Here is a 21,028-nt window from a genome sequence, read left to right as displayed (position 1 = left end):
TTTCTCTCTCCCCTCTCTCCCTCCCTCTCTCTCTCTTTCTCTGTCTCTCTCCCTCTCTCTCTCTCTCTCTCTCTCTCTCTCTCTCTCTCTCTCTCTCTCTCTCTCCTCTCTCTCTCTCTCTCCTCTCTCTCTCTCTTTCTCTCTCTCTCTCCTCTCTCTCTCTCTCTTTCTCTCTCTCTCTCTCTTCTCTCTCTCTCTCTCTCTCTCTCTCTCTCTCTCTCTCTCTCTCTCCTCTCTCTCTCTGTCCCACCTCTGTGTGTGTGTGTGTTTCTGTGTGTCTCTCTGTCTCCATCTCTCTTTGTCTCTGTCTCTCTGTGTGTCTCTGTCATTCTCTCTCTGTTTATTCAAACATCACTTTCTGACTTTGATGCCTAGTCTGTGTTGTGAGCACACCCAAGTAGTGTTGATGGTATTTCAGTTTTGATAGTGTCTTATCCCCACCAAAATGGCTATTTCTAAATTGTAGGTAATTTGCAAAGAACATATAGAAATATGAGTTTCTATCCATTTTTCTGGTTGATTCCTTCATATAAAACGAACTCTCTTGTCCAAGAACATGAACTTTGGGACTCTCCCACCCAACATCTGCATCCAAACCATTTTGCAGGACCAGATGGATGAGCATCTTAACGAGGTGAGGGGTCGTCTGTTTTTCTCTTTCATTGTCACCAATGTGAAATGCAGAAAGTTCACCAAAACCCAGCTTCCAAATTGCAAGCCCCGCTCAGGAGCAAGCCACGCAAACTCTGAGCGTGCCTCCACTTCCTCATTGCTGTGCTGTGGCCCTGTGCCTAAGACAGCAAGTTTCGGGGCATGGAGGGAGGCTTCCCTAGTGGGGCAGCCGCTGCAACGGTAGGAATTCCAGTTGTGTGAGCTTTCAGCATTATGTATCCCTAGGGACAAACAGCAGGGCAGGGCCGCGCTGTGGGGGAAGGAGGTTGTTTTCCATTTTTCTCTCCGTTACTATCTCACAATGCACTATCGGGCAGGGTGAGGCGGAGACCCCTTCCTAAGCACCCAGATCTTACTCTCTCCCTGCCCAGCCCCCTCCCCAGCCTGTGCCCTGTACTCACAGCCGCTCCAACTCCTTCATGTCATCAAAAGCTCCTCGTTCCACGGCTCCAATCTGGTTCTCCATCAGCTGCCTGGGTGGCAAAGAGACAGAACAGCACAGGATGCTAAGCAAGGGTTCCCTGGAACCACTGGAAAATGGAAGAACCCCAACAGACTTCACCAGGGCAATGTGGACTCGGGGGGGGGGGGTTGGAGGGGAGAGGGGGGGAGCCATTCCCAGGCCCTATGTAGGTCCAAGTTTCAGCGAAAATGGTCACGACTTCACAAATCCCCTAACTCAGGTGCCTCAGCAAGCCCTGCCTTGCAGAGCGACACAGTGCCAGTGCTCACAGCTACGCTTAAAGAAGGCGCTAGGCTTCTGGCCACGTGCTGTCCTTTGGCCCAGAGCATGCATCCAAGAGACATGACCAGCATGAGGGAGGGAAGCCGTACAACTGGGCAGAGCCCACACACATAAGCAAGAATGCTGCAGTTGCCAGACAACACCCCCGCCGTCTGCACCATATTCCGCCTAGGCCCATCTGCTGAAGAAAGCAGTGGGATGCCCAGGCAGCCAACCACCTGTCTCCACGGGATTCTGCATCTTCCCCAACATGCTCTGCTTCAGAGCATCTGACTGGAGGGCAGCATGTTCCACTGAGAGATAAGATGCTGCACGATCTGGAGATAATGAAGTACTTTTCCCTGTGTGCTCCCCTCTCCTCTCCCAATCAGATGAGTTGCACATTTTCCTGCACGGGCTTCAGGCAGGGTTTGAGGCAAGGCCATGTGTTCTTCTCTCTGTTGGGGGCCTGTGGGAGGAGTTCTAGGAAGGGTTCTCAGAAAGACCCCAGACTGGAAGGAGGAAAGCTTCAGTCAATGTGAGTTGGTTCTATAGCTCCCTAACCTCAAAGAGGATTGTCTACTAGGTCCCCCATTCCTCCAAAGACCCCCCCAAGAACTGTGAAGTCTACAACTCTGAAAGAATTGAGGTCCAGAACCCATATAAGACTCTGACAGTGGGAGGTAAGGGACTCTGGATTGTAGGCTCAATTTTCTTAACCAATATATTTTATTAACAACTTAGTGACCGAGCATACGTCACTTATAACCCGACTAACCAAAACAATAGGAAATGAGGATTAATGGACACAATAACAAAACTGTAAGGATATCAGTTCCGAGGAGCAATTCTCCTGGCACAATCAGCAGGATTTCTTCTGCTGGAACCTTGAGTAACCAGAACTCAGAACCTCAGCAGGAGCAGGAGCTGGAGCCCCAAAGCCTTCCCTCGAGCGGTTCTCTCTAGGAGCGTCTTGAAGTGTAGCGACGAACAACCAAAACTATCCCAAGTCTCCAAAAAGTCCCGCCTCCAGTTCTGGGTTCATTTATATATCTCCTCCCGGAGTCTGTTCACAGGATCTTTTCAGCTGGCAACAATTAAGCTCCTGCATGAGGTGGTTGCTCTTCTAGTGGATTAACCTCACCTGTTCTCTCATGAGACCGTTCCAATCCCTAAAAAACAGGTTTGTCTCTCCTTCACTGGATAGCTGATGATGGGCTGGCTTCCTGCCAGCCAGACTGGGCAGGGCCTCCAAATCCAACACAGGTGGTGAGGCCAGTTGCCTGTGTGCCAAAGCTGCCTCTGCTCCCCAAGACCAGCAGAGCACAGAGGGATGGGGGCATGGAGGTTCAACATGAGCACCTCACCTTTGCCCAACATGAAAAGCACTATGGATGGCCCAATGCTGGGGACCACCAGGGCTGTGCCTGCCCCTTCCAGGATCTACTCTCAGACACCTGAGTAAAGTCGCACCTGTCTTCTACTGCCTCTCATCACCCTCTTAACCAGGGCCTGCCGCCTCGCTGAGGAGCCCTGCCAAGGTAGAGCACACTGAAGATGGCAGACTGCATTGTGTTCTCCATCTTTCCATCCAGTACATTAACTCTAAAGTCCTGTGTGATGTCTTTGGAGGCAGGGCTCTTGGGGACGGGGTGGGGAAAAATGATGTGGTAATCTAAGTGGGCCTTGATACCCGGGGACTTATGAGTCCTCTCTATGAGCTCACGGAGCCAGGCCACGTGAGGACACAGTGCACAGATGCCTGATGGGGAACCAACCTGCAGCACCTTGACCCAAGATCTCAGTCTCCAGAGCCTGAGCAAAGCCTATCTGTGGTTTAGATCCCACCCACAGTGTTTCACCACAGCAGGCCACACTAAGCAGAGACCTATAGATTTCCCATGCCACCTGCCAAGAGTGCCCCATGCTCTTTTCCATCCGCATCCTTTTCAGCCAGGTTGCACTAACCTCTCTGTGTCAGGACACTCAACATCACCCAACTCCACCCTCTTGGGAGGTCCCTGACCTCATAAGAGAAGGCCTGGGCTAGCTTATGACTCTCAACCCCCCACGCAGGACTCCGTCTAGAGACCCAAGGCTGAGGGTGGCGGTAGAGGTAGACTGTGAAGCGGCCCGTACTCACAGCACTCGAAGCTGCTTGAGCCCAGCAAAGTCATTCTTGTGGATCCGAGTGATATTGTTGCCGTTGAGCTCCCTGGCAGAGAAAGGGGGAAAGAAGAAGGTGAAACAGTGGTCTGGACCCTCAGGGCTCAGCTCAGACTCCCCTCCCCCTGACTTAGCTCAAGCCATTTTGAAACCCAGCACTCAGCCACCCACCCACCCACCCACCCACCAAGAAGCCCACAAGCTGGGACCTCTCTGTGCAGCTAATGTTCCTGCAGCAGGGACATTAAGCATGGCTCATTCCCGGGGCGTGCAGGAATCCCCAAAGATGGCTCTGCTCTGGTGACTCAGTGTAGACGGAGAGACAGGTCAAGGAATCTGGAAATAGGCCATGGGGGCTAATTCTGGGGCATCCTAGCCAAACCTCAGAATCCCCAGCCATAAAATGAAGGGCACCAATTGTGACAGCCTCACAACGTAACACCAGCACAAACAGGTGAAGACACCATGGCTGCCCTTGGGGACACTACAGTATCATGGGGTGGCAGTGGCTCATATTCTGACAGGAGAAACAGGGGAGAGCCGTTCAGCTCAGGAGCTCTGAGGAAGAGAGCCTGGAACTGAGAACCAAAAGACAAGGGCGGGGCATGGGGCAAAGCCAAGGAAGAGCCCACTGAGTGAGCCTGAGTGTCTAAGGGGGATGGGAGACAGACTGAGAGTTGGGGGCTGGGGGTCCATGCAAACCCAGTGCTTGAGAAAGCAGAGCAAAAGCAAGGAGCAAGCGAAGGTCTCACACAGGAGCCCAGTGGCCTTTCTGAGGCAGCTAGCAGGAGGACAAGGCTGAGCGAAGGCTGGGCCTGGGGCTCCATCCCCAGGGGCCAGAGCTACTGAGGCGGCAGTTCCTCCTCTCACAGGGTCCTGGCTGCCGGCCTTGTCTTGCCTTCCAAGGTCAATTCTTCCCTTCCCTCGGCCCACCTCCAGAACTAGAACAGACCCTGGCCTCATGTCTGCACCCTCACTGACACACAGACCCCACCTCGGAGGACATAAGACCCTTTCCCACCCAGCCTCCGAGCACTTGCTCAGTCTCTCTCCAGAAACTCCTCTTCCCAAAGGGTTTGCTCGGCCTCAGGAAGTCAGGTCTCTCTCAGGGGAAGTTCTCAGAAAGTCTCATTATGAAAAAGTTCTTGTACTGCCTAAGTCACCACAGTGCACACTCAGACCTCCCAGTCCCTTCCAGCATCTAACCCATGCCTGGGGCAGGAGACACACTAACTCCACTTCCCCACAGCTGTCAGTGCCACCTGCATGCTTTCCATCAACCTAAATACCCCACCCAACACACACATGTACACACATGTACACACACACACACACACACACACACACACACACACACACACACACACGTTCAGCCCTTCTCCCTGGGCCAAACAGTGGCCAAATGTTCCAGGTGTGGTCATGCGCTCAGACCAAGTCCAAGCTACTTTGTTCCAGAGTGTGTGTGTGTGTTGAGAGGTATGTAGTCCCAACAACGATCTACATACAGTTGCTGCCTCTAAGAACCGTGTGTGTTATTTGCTCTCGCGTGCTACGCGAACCCAGGTCCTCAGCTACGTTGCCATTGTGACCATCTAACAGATGAAGGGAGGAGCGGCTGGCAGGGGCTAGGAGCTCTCCCAGGGACAAAGCTGAGACACGCCAGAACCCATAGCCATGACCTTCTTCTGACCCTTAGGGCCCAGGCCGTCAGTCAACACTGAGAAGCCGGGAGTTCATATGACTCCCTGCCCTCTGCCCTGTGCCTGGGCCTCTCTGTCCCCATCCCTTTTACCTGAGGGGCCGTCAGTGGTGCTCCGAGTAGCCAGACTATCAGCCCCAGACCGAGACCCTTCCTCATTCTAACTGCTGTGAGAACATCTTCTCTACATGATGACAAGGCCCTATCTTGTTGATCCAAACATTCCTTCCTGGAACGGCCACCAATCTGCACCTTCTGCAACACAGCTTTCCTTCAAACCGTGGGGCCGCCCTCAGGAACCCCTGCTTACTGGCTCCTGACGGCAGCATGGCAGCACGGCAGCCTTCCTTTGAGCCACCACAGTGAGACTATCCACTGCAAAACCCACAACACAAGGTAGCTTTGGTGGTTTCATTTTTCTCATTATATACAGGTGCATATTTGTTGGCTAGAGGGACAAAGCTGTTAAAACAACTGTATGGAGTGAGAATGTGCCCCAATAGGCTCAGTTTGGGGAGTTATGGGACTTTAGTAGATGCAGCCTGGCTGGGGGAAGTAGATCACGGGGGGGGGGGGGGTGGGCTTTAAGGGTTCACGACCTCACTCCACTTTCAGTCCCATCTGTGTGATCTCTCATCTTCCTGCTCCGACCACCGGCTGCTGTCATGCCTTCCCTCCCGTTACGGACTTCTCTGGGTTCCTAAGCCAAAATAAGCTCTTCTGTGAGTTTCTCTAGGTCATGGCATTTTACCAGCAACAGAGACTGACAAAACTCAAATGGTCAGCCAAAGAGCCAACACTTGGTTGACTTTCAGCACATCTGGAAAATGCAATGCATACTGTGAGTTGCAGACCTGCCTGATATGACAGAAGGCGTGGCAGCCTGTGTCTTGTGAGCGCCACTACACGCACATTCACACGCATGCACAGATCTGTGCAGAGGAGGCCTGCCCCTGAGGTCACACATTAACTGCTATAATTAATAAGCGGTAGCTATAAGCTGGCCCTACTACCTTTTCACCTTACTTTTTTTGCACTTTAAGTTTTATAAGCCAATGTAATATCCAACTTATTTCATTTAAAATTTTTATTAAATGTTTTAATTTAAAATGTCATCTTAAAAAGTTAAAAATTTGTGGTGTGAATTTTTTTCAAGTTTCTGGAAAAGAATGAAAACTGTGTGTCACTAAAGAATAATCATTAACGATAATCTCCAAGGGCCTTCTAGAATATTTTTCTCTTGAGTCTTTTATATATATTCTTCCAGTGCTTGTCTAACTGAGGTAATCTCTCTCACAAGTACTTCTGGGAGACTTCCTAGGGACATTTTACAATGCAGCTGACTAAAGCTAATTCTTAGCTCACCACTGACAGAGGAAGGACAAACACTGGGATTTGTCCCCCGAGACAGGGCCAATATGGGTCTCAGGACTCCCGGAGCACGGAATTCCCACTAAAGCAGGTGGAGGTGGGCAGGCGGGCAGGAACTTCTAGCTATGTCCCCTTCTCACTAGGACACATGCCTCAGCCAGTCCCTCCTCCTCAGTTCCTACCCATCAGCTTGTCCCCGTGTCAAAGAGACTAGACAGCAAGAAAAGACAGGGCAAGTACAGCCTGTTTCCCAGGAGTCCCTGCTACTGCTTTCCAGAAGTGACAGTCCCAGCCCCAGTTGTCCCATGGGTCCTTACTCTTAGTGGCCGGAGATAAGTGCCTCCTCTCCAGGCAGAACCCCTCTCCCTCCCAGGTCTGAGGGCAGCTGCAACGGAGAATCATATAGGTCTTAGCCAAGACCTTGGTAAAATACAGCCTCTATTCCTCCAAGAGGTAGTCCCAGAGTGTTGCCATGGAGACTCCCTCCCAGCAACATGTCTGCAGTCAGAGCAGCAGGTAGTGTGCCCAGGAAGACAGTTCTCAGGCTCAGGACTCGGCTAATGTGTGCTCCCCAACACTTTGCCACTGAGGCCCACCATCTGCCTCTCCTTACCAGTGCCTACAATGTTTATACTGTGGGCCTGCTGCGAACACACTCCATCTCAGTGCCCTCGCAGCCACCCAGCAGTGAGTCAGTTCTTTCCAATCTGCTGATGAGAAGATGGACACAGAATTGTGAAGCTGCATGCCCAATGGTGCACAGCCAATAGACGGTGGGGCAAGGATGGCACCAGGCCAGAGTTCTTCCCCTACACCATGAAGTCTGAAGTTTTTGGCCTCATCCTATCTCATCACCCTGTTGTACCCTCAGCAGCCAGTGGAATAAGACCTCAGACAGAGCTACGGTTACTAGAGATCTCTGGAGTCCTGTGGTAAGACTCAGAGCTCTGCCTAAGCAACCATGTCAGGAGGCTCCCAGCCCATCCGGCTAAGCAGGTTCCCAGTGGGGAAGGACTTGGGGCCTTGGAACAATCCCTGTTCCACCACCACATGTGGTGTGGCCTTGGGCATGGAGCTTAACTTCTCTGTGCCTCAGTTTCCCTATCTGTAAAATGAGGGGGACAATCATACCCCTCTCCTAGAGGTGTGGTGGGATTTAAATGACTTCATATTTCTAAAACACCAGCGACAACAAGTGGCCGGCCCAAGACTCCTGCTCTCTAGCTAAGGAAAACAGGTAGGATTGTTTTTACTGTTATTGTTTTCTTCCAGGATCATGGCTCCACAGTGTGTGGAATCTCCAGGCCAGGCTGGTATTGGCTGCCAGTCCCAAGCAAGGCAGAAGGAACCAGCTGCTCACACTCAGACCCCAGGCTAAACACCAGAGCGGACACCTACTACAGTTCTCTCTTCTGAAAGTGAAGAGCTCGACCCTATCATTTCTCCAAAGGAAGAGACACACTCTGGTGGCAAACTCCCCACTTCTGCCAGTTCCTATGTGGCCCTAGGCTAAAATAAAAACTTCAGTGACAAAATATTTTCGAGAAAATTCTCCTAAGCAAAGCTGTATGTGCGGGAAACCAAGCCAGAATGCATTCTTGACTCCTTTCCCTCAGGAAGCAGGAATTCTCACCAGTGTCTGCAAGTTTGTTGAAAAGGCTCAGCAAAGGATCAAACGCCTCAGGCTCCCTGTACTTCCTCAGCAGTGTCCTATCCTGGAGTTCCAGCTGTCCCTGTTCTCTAGGGACCAGAGCACTCCCATGGTGGCCCAAGCCTGCAGCGGTGATGGGAAGTTCTCACTCGAAATGACATAATGACATAATGGCATAAGATCCCTGAGCCACTTCGTGCACCCGGCTCTTCCCTTTGAATCTTCCCTGGGTGGGCGGGCATCGGTATTGCCATCAGGTGGGAAGGCTAGCCCTCCTCAGCCCCGCCCAGAATCCTGAGGCCCACAGAGCCTGGCAAGCCACCTGCAAGTGGGTCTAGCTGTCTGCAAGGCCCACCCCAGGCCTTCATCCTTGTGCCAGTTCCCCACCGAGATACCAATGGGCTCCCCACATTCACCCTGGCTCTACTCTGGTCTGTTCAAAAAAGTCACAGCCAGAGGAGACTTTACAAGCTATGAATCTGATCCCCATATAAGCACTGGACTTCCTCTTTACCCTCCATCACTATTGGGATCCAGACAAAACCTCCTTGCCATGCCTTAAAAGCTCCTCATTGCCTGCCTTGAGGGATTCCTGTCCACCAGCCCCGCTGGACTCCCAGCCCTGTGGCAAAGCCTTTAAGCCTGACATCCCCTCTGCCTGGGAGGGCCTGCCCTCCCCTTGGCCTAAGTCACTCCAACGTTCCCTTCCTGGTGACAAACCTTCCTCTCCCAGAGCCCCAAAGCCGTCCTCCACTTCACAGCCCAAATCAGGGACGGCTTTACAGGGACTTCAAGGAGTCTTGAAGTGATGTCACAGCCCCCGACCCCAAAAATAGAAGCTTCTGAAAACATAGGCCAGGTTGTTTTATTGGCTTGATTTTTTTTTTAATTTGTCTTCTTCTGCTCTTCCTGGATCCAAAGAAGCACATGACATATTTCAATCGGCTTTCTGGAATGCAGGACTGGATCTGCGTTAGCTTGACATGTTTCCGGTAGTGCCTGCTTCAGTAGATTCTGTCTCCCTGATCCTTCCCACTCCACACCCCTGCTCCCTGCAACCCATGCCCCAAACCACTTTATATACGCGGTCCTCAGATGGACATATGTGGAAAATTCCAGGTGCCCCTTGACGACAATCTCCTGTCATCCAGCGCCTTCTGTTCTCCTAGTGAGCCCTAGGTGAGCACGGAAACACTGCTAGTGCAAGCAGCCAGGCACAAAGATCCTCCAAGCTCATCAGCCGCAGTGCCTGTTGGAGTGACTTCCGTCAGAGAGTCGATGGTATTCTGTGTTTATCACTTGTTCATCCATTAGCCTTTGGCTGTTGGGAATAGTGCTGCTGTGAGCACGGATGTTAAGTGTACAAAGTAGCTCTTCAAGGCTCAGCTCTCAGTTCTTTCGGGCCATGAAGTATATTAGTATGCTTTCTGTTGCTATGATAAAACATTCTGACCAAGGCTGCTTATAGAAGGAAGGGCCTAGTGTCTTAGAGTTCCACCTCATAAACGGCAAGCATAGCTGCAGGAACTCAGTGCTGAGGATTTATTTCTTAAAGCCCAGCACAAAGCAGAGAGAGAAAACTAGAAAGAGTTTCTGAGTTCTCACAGAGACCCACCTGCCTGTGCCTCCTGAGTGCTAGGATTAAAGGCGTGTACCACTATGCCCGGTCTGTAATTCTATTTTTATTTTTTTGCGGAATTGCCATCCTGTTTTGCACAGCATTTGCTTCCTTTGATGTTCTCACCAAAGCGCATCCTCACCAACAGGTGTTAATTTCTGTTTGGGATTTTTTTTTATTGTAATGGTAGCGGTCCCAGTAGGAGTGGAGGAATCAGACCCAGCTCAACTCCAGTTCCATGTAATTTTCTATTCTAAGAGTCAGACTTCAGCTGGTCCCCTCATTGCCCAGGCCTTACCCCTGCTAATCTCCTTCTCTGAGGCGGGACCTGCCCCCATGCACGCATGCTGCAGCAAGGCCACAAGCAATGCTCCCAAATAGCCACCAGGCCTGCCGGTCACTCACCACCCACAGCCACTGACTCCCTGGGCTGACCTCCACCTGCAACCTACCTCCTGCATCCCACCAAGTCTCCTCACCACCCTCCACTTCTGGACTAGACGACCCCCTCCTGTGCCAGCTGGCTCCTTGGTTCCCCAAATGTGCATTGGGCAGGAATCAGTGATGGAGCTGGGGGTAACCAGGTGGCCTCAAGGCCCGCAGTGCAAGGCACTGACAGGTGTTTTGTAGTGCGGAGTGAAAGGAGCTCAGCCCTATTAACATCTGAAGAACAGCAGGCTCCAGTCAAATTTAAAAGCTACACACAAGCACATCTTACAGCCTCATAACTCAGGGACTCTCAGCCAACCACTGAGCAGCCAGCTGTCCTGTCCCCGACGCAGATGGATCCACCTCTCTGCAAAGCTGGTTCACGTAATATCTTCTCCCAGACTGCTGAGTAAGACAAGAGTGTAGATTAAGCTGCAAAGCATTTTGGTCTTGAGTCTGGCCTGAGGAGCATAAATGATACCGTCAAGGTGCATCTCTGCATCCACAGTTCTCTGACCTACTGCCTCCCCTCCCCCACCCCATCACTTAATGGCCCTCCCCCCTCCGCTGCTAAAACACCAGCAAACAACTCTCTGGGACTGCTTGCCCGAGTTGTCTCTGTGCTGTGCTTTTCCCCAAATTTCCTGTCACCCACTCACTCCCACCACCATCTGCCTCCAGGAAGCTGTTAGTCCCAGTCTGCAGGGATCTTGGCCTCTTGTACTAGAAGCCCTTGCCTTGGCCTTCACCCTCAGAGAATTGATGGCCCCAGCCTCCTCATCCTCCTCCTCCCCAACTCCACACAGTACTCCCTTCCCAGAGCGTAGCTCCTCCCACATGTGTCCTCCTTTCCTTGCCCCTAGCTCTCTCCCCCCCACCCCATCCTCTCAGGGCAGACTGGAGTTAGAGGCTGTCCTCCTGTGGCCTCAAGAGGTACACTGTTTTCACTAGGAGGCCCTCAACAGCAAAGCAAGCAATGCTCCCAGTTCTCAGTTTGTGCACCCCAAATCCGAAGCTCCTGAAATTGCCTTTGCCAAAGACCATGGAGTCAGAATCTCTGGGGTGTGCCTGGGGGTGCGCGCTTTGTGCTAGACTGCACTGAGTCACTCTCCCAGGCTGGGCCTGCGGACCCCTCCATAAACAGCCTCAACCCCTGTGGAAATTCTATGACAGCTGTGGTATGTGAAGGCTAGCCAGCAGCAAGCCACATGGATGCATCAGCACACAGGACACTCAGAAGACACATCGCCCCCTGAGACGTCCTTGCCAAAAATACACGGGGCTCAAACAAGTCATGAAAAATACTAAACAAGCCAGGCGTGATGGTGCACACATTTAATCTCAGCACTCAGGAGACAGAGATAAGCGATCTCTGTGGGTTTGGGGACAGCCTGGTCTGCAAAGTTAAGTTCCAGGCCAGCCAGGAAAACAGTGAAACTCTGTCTCAAAAACTAGACAGATAGATAACTAGACAACCAAAATCAATAAACTTTACACAAAATAACCAGCTAATGACCTTGCAAAGAGTCAAGATCATGAAAAGCCAAAAAAAGACAAAGGCCTGCTCCAGACTAAGGGAGAGGGGACTAAGGAGAGATATAACTAAATACAGTGTGGACCTCTGGAATTCAAGGGTAAATTTGTGGGTGAGAAGAAGGAAAAAAGGGCCCATTACTTAGTTAATAATATCATAACTATGCTGATTTCTCAACTGGCTAACTGCACTGTGGTTCTAAGTTAGCATTGGGGTGGAGCTGGCTGAAGCGTACATGGGAACCGTCTGAATCTCTAATTCATTCAACTATTTTTTGAAGTAAACCAACTAACACCATTTTACAAGAAGAAGAAAAAAGCTTCTAGCTAAAAAGAAAAAGAATAAGACTATAGCGATGACGTCACAATCTTAGTTCCAGAAATCACATCATGGACTTTCTCCCCGCTGCAGCACCACACACATCCCTGGGGCAGATGTTCAAAGGAGCCTGTCAACAGGACGCCAGATGAGCATGCACCGGCTCCCACCTGCCAAATCCGAGATACTCCAAACATCAAATAGCAATGGTATTTACAAACAAGAATCCAACAAACAAACCTGTAACACACCGGCCTGTTATAAATACACAAACAGATGGAGAAGAAGGGACTGTCCTTTCCCGCCAGCAAACAGTGAAGAATAGAAGAGACACAGAAGCAGAGAATTGAGTCTGAAGCCCCAGGACTAAGTTCTGAAGAGCAGGTTATATACACGGCTTCAAAATGTCTCCCAGAAATTACTTAACAACCCAGAAGAAAACAGATAAGCCTCGACCTCTATGTACTCAGGGGTCAAAGCTAAAAATCACCAACACCAGAGGGAACTGACACCGTGTACTTCTCACAGGACACAAAGAAGAGAGCAGTGCGATTCATTTAGAGTTCTCCAAAGTGGATGCAACCCTAGGTAATGACTGCCTGGATAAAGCCAAGCTGAAGGACAAAACAAGGAAGCTGGCCTGTGGCCCTTAATACGTCAAAGTCAAAAAGAACAAAGCCAGAGGAGGCCCCCCCCTGTGAAAGATGGTGAGCCGTGACCTCTCAACACTATCTGGGGTCTTGGGTCAGATCCTGAACCTGGGGAAAGTGTTGATAAGACACCCCTGGATCAGCTAATGAAAACTGAACATGAGGCACAGAATAGACAACACAGATCACGTTGTTGAATGTTCTGATTTCAGTAGATTTGATACTCTTAGAAAATACACAAATACTGAAAAATCTACAGGGCCTCCAGTCTATTCTTAAATGTTTCAGGGGGAAAAAAAATCATGAAGCCAGGTGTGGTGGTACATGTCTGTCATCACAGTCCTTGGGAGGCCAAGATGCTAGGACCCAGCCTGAGCTACAAAGTGAGATTCTGCCTCAACAAGCCAAAAACTGTACTTGAATGTGTGTGTCTCAGTGTGAGCGTGAGATATTTAAGGAAGGAAATCGAGCGAACACTATTCTGGTTAAAGGAGACACAGGACTCCCTAGCCCTTTGCTGCAGCTTCTCTAACAAAATGGACAAATTATACTGAGCACAAGGGCTCTTTGTGAGTGATGAAAATAATCTAAAACTGGACTTGGGTGAGGTTTGCACAACACTGCTAATTTATTTAAACACACAGACACACACACACAGAGACACACACACACAGAGACACACACACACAGACACACACACACACACACACACACACACACACCCCACTGGCAGTTCCCTCCTTTTTCTCAGACCTCTGGCCTGATGCTTTCCTATAATTCACCCTTCGCTCTCTCAGATGGATCTGCTCCCCACCCCGAAACCCGTGGCACTCACCTCTGTGTGCCCCCAAAATGTGTTTACCCTTCCTTCCCCTCCCCTCCACCTGTCTTCCAGATTGAGCCACTAAATTGCTTCCAGCCAGCCCCACCCTCGCCCCCGCCCCTCCCCTCCCTCCCCTACTGCCATCGTCTCCACACTGATGGGACACTGGCTACAGGCTGCACCTGGATTATTTCATTTCAACTTTTCAGCCCTACAAGTTAAATGTCATCACTGGTCCCAGGAAATCAAGTCACTGCTGAGCTGCCCAAAGTTTCCCAGGTGGCAGCTGATGGAGCCCGGATTCAAACCAAGCCATTGTCACACCAGTGCTGGAAGCTGCTGTGCTCTGTGCCCCTACAGATGTCCTTGCATACTTATTCTTTCTCTCCAAGCCTGCTGCAAGCTCCCAGTGGAACCAGCCCATACCCGGACCTCTCTTGATGCGATGCACACACCGGCAGGTGCCCAACAGCTGTTTGTTGGCCACCGGCTGGGATCCAGAAAGGAGAGGAGGGGGTAGCAAGCTCCATCAAAAACAGGAGCCAATTCTCCACCCCCAAGCACAGCCCAGCTCCCTGGCTACTGCCCAAGGCTCGGCCGTCATCTGCTCTGGGTAATAAGTATTTGTATGGCGATAATTACAGCATTTGGGAAGAAAATCCCATTAAGCAAGAGCCCTGCCGAGCTGCTAATGCCGGCACAGAACTGGAGGCGGCAACTCCGCCAAACGCCCGCCCGTCTGCTCCCGATAACGGATACCGCGGGGGCTGCCTGTCCCCACCGCTCCACACGGGACCCAAGAGAGCACGGAAGCCCTCGCTGGTAGCCTCTGGCAGCATGGGCCAGCTCCTGGCGCGTCGTAGAGAAAGGCTACTGAGGAGGGACAGCATACTCATATTCTGGTGTGAATCCCGGAATCCTAGACACTCCCTGGTGAGAGACCAGGGTAGGTATTGGCAGGATCGAGCACTGAGTGGTCTCGGAATTCTTTTATGTCCCCGAGCCTTTAATAGCAATGATAATCACCCCGTTTGTTGGGCACTTGCTGTTTGCCAGGCTCTGTGTGGCACACAGCACCTCTGCCTGTTATGGAGTTCAATACCCAAGCCCAGCCTTTGAAGCGGATCTTATCGTTGCGCCCCGCTCCCCGCCCCGGCACCCCACCACAACCACTTTATGGGCAGAAAACCCAGGGATTTGAGGGAGCACTTATCTCAATTTGCAATTATGTATTTATTCTCCCATCAGGCCATTCTTCTCCCTCCCCTGCTGGACAGGAACTTGGGGAGAGGCAGGTTTTATTTATTTTTTTTTTCCTTGCACTCAGCACAATGGGAGAGAGAGCTCAGTAGGCAGCAGCTATCTGTTGAATGAGGGAATGCAAGCCCACAGGATGCCCCAGCTGCCGGAGAGGCAGAGCAAGACTAACAAAAAAAAAAAAAAGCCAGAGAGATGACACCAGAGGCAGTGCCCTGCCAACCCTCCACGCTGCAGAGTCCCTTCTCCCTGTACCCAAACTGCAGGGGGCAGAGGAAAAGGTGCCCAGGTTACCACACGGTCTGAGCAGCCTGCAGTGTGCCAAGCCTCAGCCAATGCCTCCCAAGCCCCCTGAACATCCCAGCCTTTAGCACGGGCTTCTTGCGGTACCCAAGGTCGAAATTGTGAAGCATCTTTGTCAACACTGTATGAATGAACGCCTTCTGGAGGTCTAATGGGATATGGGATAGACGGCATTATCCTCACAGGCCAAGGGAAGGTAGCGCGCCAGCCACATGCCACCGGACCTCAGCGTATTTCCTGCAAAGCTATACGTGGAAAACGGGGTCTCCAGCAGGTCAAGGACCACCACTGGGTCTCTCTACCAACTGCTCACAGAGTCCAGCAGTGAGCTCAGCGTAGTGGCTGCCATACCAGTGCTTGTGAGAGCAGATTCACCCCCACCAGGGCAAACTCTCCCGATCAGCGCAGTTCTCTGCGCACCCAGCCAGGCCTTGATGACAGACACGGCTTCAGCCTCTGCCCTCAAGTCCAGCATTATATGGATTCCGAACAAGCTCCCGGAACCATGAATGGGACCACCGTCCAGCCCTACTGAACACAGCTTGCAGGAGTGGAGCCTGGGCGAGCCATGGACCTTCGCAGCATGCCTGCAGCTAGGGCAGTGTAGACCAACCAGCAAAAAGGCGCAGGAACATAGACAACGGCAAGAGAGCAAGTCTCACAGCCTGATGGGCGACAGGATATGGTAGACCTAGGGGCAGATGGCAGTCAGCATCCTGAGTTTCCAGGGGCCCTGCCACACCTCTCTCCACCTTTCCATGACCTGATAGAAAATCTGGAAGACGTCTTTCTCTCTCTGTGCCCACAGGGGACTCAGTGGCAGGCCTAAAATACAAGTGCCAGGGTGGTAGGCCAGAGCAGTGTCCACACAAGCTAAATCAGCTTGTCATATTCCTAGACACTCTAGTGCTCTAGTGCAAACCGTTGTTTAAATTAAGAAAAAAAATTCGCCAGGTGGTGGTGGCGGTGGCGCACGCCTTTGATCCCAGCACTCAGGAGGCAGAGACAGGCGGATCACTGTGAGTTCGAGGCCAGGCTGGTCTACAAATTTAGTCCAGGACAGCCAAGGCTACACAGAAAAAGGCTGTCTTGAAAAAAAAATCATTTGAAAGTAAAGATCCTTGAGTGGAAAGGGGAAAAGTTAACATTTAGCCACCATGGCTGAGTCCTCTGAGTCTGGTTCCTGCTAAGACATGACTTTTCCAGGGCCTTGCCAACAAGTCCCCTCCAATCCTTACTCTTCACTGTAATTGCTCCATTATAGTGAATTATTTAGCATCTCTTCCCTGTCTGTCCACCCAGTCCTTGGCCTCTGTGCCTGGACCAATTTCCTTAGCAACATTTTACACAAGCTCTTCCCAAAGGTCTCCACAGAAAACCATGGCAATTTCTTCCCACTTGGGAGAACAGGTCTGAACCCAGCATTACAGAATATATGATCATAAAGTTGCTGGGTCCCCTGGGCTACCACCAAAGATGCCCAGAAAACAGAAGACAAAGATGCGGCCTACAGGAATTTCCCAACCTGTGGAGCTGCTGGCCAGTCTCTGAGCAGCACACCTTTCCAGCTCACCCTGGCCTCCTACCCAGACATCCCCCAAAGGGTATGTGAAGCTGAGGAAAGGCCTTCCTGGCCCTTCCCAATCTCTCTTTACAACCCCAGGTTCCTTTCATCCCTGGACACAGTATGATTCAGCCCTAGGGAAAATCCACCCTGCTGGCCGCCAGGCCAAACCACTCCTTTGTGTTCAAGCGGTCACTCCTGCCTGTGTTGCCTGAACTCTGCTTGCAAAACCCACCACTTCTAACAACACACTCCACCTTCTGAGAAGACCCCCTCACCACCACCCCCCAAAATGGCTTCTTGGCCTAGTGTTCTCACAGGCCCATCACATGGCCAGCTCTGGCCCCTCCCTACAGGTTCTAGCTAAAGATGCCCTGTCCAGTCCTTCACACCGTCTGGCTTTGAAGACAGAGGCAGGCTCACTCTCTGTTAGGGCCTCAGCACCCAGGGTAGGCACTGGCTTGATACACACAAGTCTCCCTGTGCTACCATAACAATTTATTATTCAGCGAGCATCGGAACTCCAGCTTCTTCTAAACCTTACCCTCCATCCTACAAGAACCAGAAACCTGATGTAGCCCAAACTCCCTTTCCTGGTAGAAAGCTACAACAAAAGTGCTGTGTCAAAAGTCGCATAGGCAATAATTCACACAGCTGGGCTTCTAACCCAGAGACTGTGGCCCCCAGGGCTACCCACAGCTCTGCTCTGTCCCGGGATTCTCCTCCATCTCACTATGAAAGACTCAAGGAGTCATGAAAGTCAAAACAGAGCCTACCCTAAGCATTCAAGGTAGTGGGAAACAAGAGCGCAGAAGAATTGAGGGGACCAAAGTAAAGGAGAGGTGCTCATGGGTCTCATGCGTAGGCTGCTGCCAGGGTAACAGCTGCAGAAGAAACACAGCACTAGATAAAGCAGGGAAACAGAAATTTCATCCAGAGACGACAGGCCAAGCAGGTGACCGACGAACTCAGAGGTCCTCCAGGCAGAGCTTTTTGTCCTTAGTTCCTCTCCAGGACAATGATGTTGCCTCGAGGAAACTTAGTTTGGTGCCACCCCCAATTTCTACACACACACACACACACACACACACACACACACACACCCCAATTCCCAACTAGATTGCACGCCGATTGCAAATTCTCTGGAAGTGTCACGGGAATGTCTCAAACCCAGCCAAGTATGGGGCAAGCGTGCACTCACTAATTGCTGGCTTTGGTACAGAAGTTCAGAGTCTGATGTTGGCAACATCAGGCAACAGAGGGTTTACCTCTGACCAGCCGGGACTCACGAAAATATGCTCAAAAGTTATCAAAATATATATACTTTTTCTTAAGCTCTCTCCATCCACCCAGGAGTGGGGGGGGGGGGGAAGGAACGGCAAAACAGCTTCAAAGAATCCAGTAACCATGCCCAGAGTATAAAAAATAAAAAATAAAAAATAATTTAAAAAGCTCCCAGTGCCTCTGAGAGTGTACAAAGCCCTGTGTGTGACTAAAAAAATCCACTTGCACAACCCACAGACCCATGGCCTCACACTACTGTGGTCCTCACATGCTGGGATTTTGCACAGACCACATTCAGCAGGAAAACAGAAAACACATCATGTAGGTCTGCAAACGCACATGCTAAACAGGTCTAGAAAGGGTGGAGTTTCCTCAAAATCCAGAAGTAAAAGAGACTAAGGGAAGAGGAATGGTGGTTCTTAATGACTTGTCACCCTCAATATCGTCCGCCTTGCATCTCCACTCCAAGCTCTACACCTCTAGTAGTATTCCTGGATTCCCAGCCCAGGACACAGCCAACCCTACAGGGTGCGCATGTCACATGCCCCAAAACCCAAACCAAAGGCCCTCAGGTCCTATTGTCTGTCTGCCTAGGTCGGGGATGGGGACAGAAGGAGAGGGTCGGCTGCTTACGCCTTTAAGAGAAGAATTACCAGAGACTCTGAGGCCAAACAATGGGCAGAATAGGAGTCCAGAAACTTCTGTTCCATGGCACCAAGCAGCGAGCCTGAGGAGTCTAAATCCACCTGCCCACTCAATCCAGCCAAACCCTATGCGTCCAAAAGGAGGCACCGTGCCTGGCGTCTGTGGGAAGCTTTTCTCCTGGGTGCCAGGAAGACTCTCTGGTACCGATTCCCAGTACCCTAGAGAAATAAAGTGCTGTGCAGTGGGAAGGACCTGTCAACAGTACAGAGCTAGCGCAAAAGGCAGGCGCGAAGATGGGCTGACGACCCCGTCCAGGGCCCTTTGAATCTGGCACCTGGAGACAGCCGCGCTCCTGGCTTCTGGCTTCCTACCAGACCTACCAAGGCACTGACTCCTCTACTGGCAACTGAGCCCAACAGTCTTTTGCGCCCCCACTCCACCCGATCCCCGGCCTTCGGAAGCGTCAGGATAGGAGAGCAACCTGGGTCGCGGGGTGGGGGGGCTACTCCCAGTAGACGGGCGGAGCCGTACTCACAGGCGCTCGGTGTTCCGTGGGATGTTCTTGGGGATGGCCTGCAAACCCGTGCCGTGGCAGTCCACAGTAGTGCCGGTGCAGGTGCAGAGGGCGGGGCACGCCGTGGCCCCCAGGCGCCACGCGGCTGCCCACAGCAGCAGCCACAGCTCGGGTCGGCTTAACCCCAAAGAGGACCCGCGTTGGGGCATCAGCGCCATGGTGCCCTCGCCGTTTCCCGCTCGCGTGCCAGACGGCCGAAGCCGCTGACCATCCCCGTCTGGGGCCACCCCCAGGTGCTATCCCCACCGAGCCACAGAAGAGCAAGGGGGGTCGTGCGATGTGCCCTTGAGGTCCGAGTAGCACCTAGATGCTCCCAGCCACAACGTCAGTGCACGGACCCTGGAAAGGCGCCTTAAGCCTGGTGCTCGCAGCCGGCGTCTCCCTCTCCCTCCCTCCAGCTCCCAACTGACTGCTGCGAGGAGGAAAATGGGCAGGCCCCGCGCGAGCGCGCATCTCTCGTGCGCGCGCGCACACACACACATATACACACACACCCGCACGCTCGCTCACACCCGGCAGTCATCCATCAATCGAAAAGCACACATCCAGGGCTAGACTCCTTCCCGCCCTCCCCCCAAGCACAGACCACCGCCTGCCGCCTCCTCGCCAGTCCCCTGCTGCATCAGAGGCCCAGCTGCTGGCATTCAGTTTCAAAGGTGCAACCTCAGGCGCCAGGGGCTGCGGGGGGGGGGGGCAGGGACACGGCTACACACACACACACACAGAGAGAGAAGAGAGAGAGAGAGAGAGAGAGAGAGAGAGAGAGAGAGAGAGAGAGAGAGAGAGAGAGAGAGAGAGAGAGAGAGAGAGAGCGATGGTGTGCACATTTCTGGGACAACCGACTTCCCCGATGGCTGAAGAGATCACCAAGCCCCACCAACTTCCTTTGTCAATTATTGGTAAGTTTCTGGTCCCAGGTGGCCTCTCAGAGCTGTCTACTCTTGCTCAGCCTGGAACCTCGTGGGCAGGACCTTGAAGGAATACAAAAGCCCCAGGCCAGGTTAGTCTTCTCCCTCAACATGTGCTCTCCCCAAATGACAGCACCCCACTTCTGGGAACAGAAGCCAGCCAGCTGGACTTTGTATGCAGGAAGGGAGGTGTTTTGTACACAAACCTCTTTACTGGTGTACCAGTGGGGAGCAGCCTGTCAGGGGGTCTTGGAAATCCAGCAAACATTCTCCAAGCACACCAGGCCTCTTCCACATCTGACAGGTGGGAAGAGATGAAAAAGGAATAATGGTCCTACCATCAAAAGGCGACAGAGTTGAGGGAGCACACTGCCTGTTTAGGAGAAAAACACCACGCAGCCATCCGCCACCTGTGTAGGACCCTGGGCCTCACAGCCCCATGAGCAATGACTTTTCTTACTCTGACATAGTTGGGAACGTGGGAGTGAATAGGAAATCCAGTGAGGGTCAGAATTCACCTCCAACCCCAGAAAAGACAAAGCACCTCCCCCCCAAACCAAGGACAGCTGTAGCTTGCTGGGGCTCTAAAGAGCTGAGCTCCGGATGTGAGGGAGATCTGCCTGAGACATCTGTCATCCCATTGATCATCAGGGTTGATCGGGTGATCTGGGTGGTGACGTGGGTGTCCCCTTCCTCCTGCACTACTCCATGTGTGTCCCTCCCAAAGCTTTGCTCTCAGAGAGAATGTCTTTTTCCCAATAAAGGGTGGCTTTGCTGAGCGGTCCTCTGCTGGAGCCTCCAACAAGCTTTGGGGTTCACAGTGGGATGAGCCCCATGA

General features: G+C 52.0%; 1 protein-coding gene across 1 annotated transcript in view; it reads right to left on the bottom strand.

Annotated features, from left to right (window-relative positions):
• SLIT1 (slit guidance ligand 1) overlaps positions 1-19,806 on the bottom strand; it is a 153,302-nt gene extending 133,496 nt beyond the window's left edge. Inside the window, exons 1-3 of the mRNA XM_084749405.1 lie at positions 19,244-19,806; positions 3,540-3,611; positions 1,074-1,145 (exon numbers count right to left, since the gene is read on the bottom strand). Of these exons, the coding sequence (XP_084605531.1) occupies positions 1,074-1,145; positions 3,540-3,611; positions 19,244-19,440 (341 nt within the window). The 5' untranslated portion in view covers positions 19,441-19,806. The remainder of the gene's footprint in view (positions 1-1,073; positions 1,146-3,539; positions 3,612-19,243) is intronic.
• Between the last annotated feature and the right edge of the window lie 1,222 nt (positions 19,807-21,028).

This window comes from Acomys minous (genome assembly GCF_964271855.1).
Source record: "Acomys minous genome assembly, chromosome: 2".
Lineage (NCBI taxonomy): Eukaryota > Metazoa > Chordata > Mammalia > Rodentia > Muridae > Acomys > Acomys minous.
The sequence above is the reverse complement of the archived record's forward strand: the minus strand, read 5'-3'. Positions and strand labels throughout refer to the sequence as shown.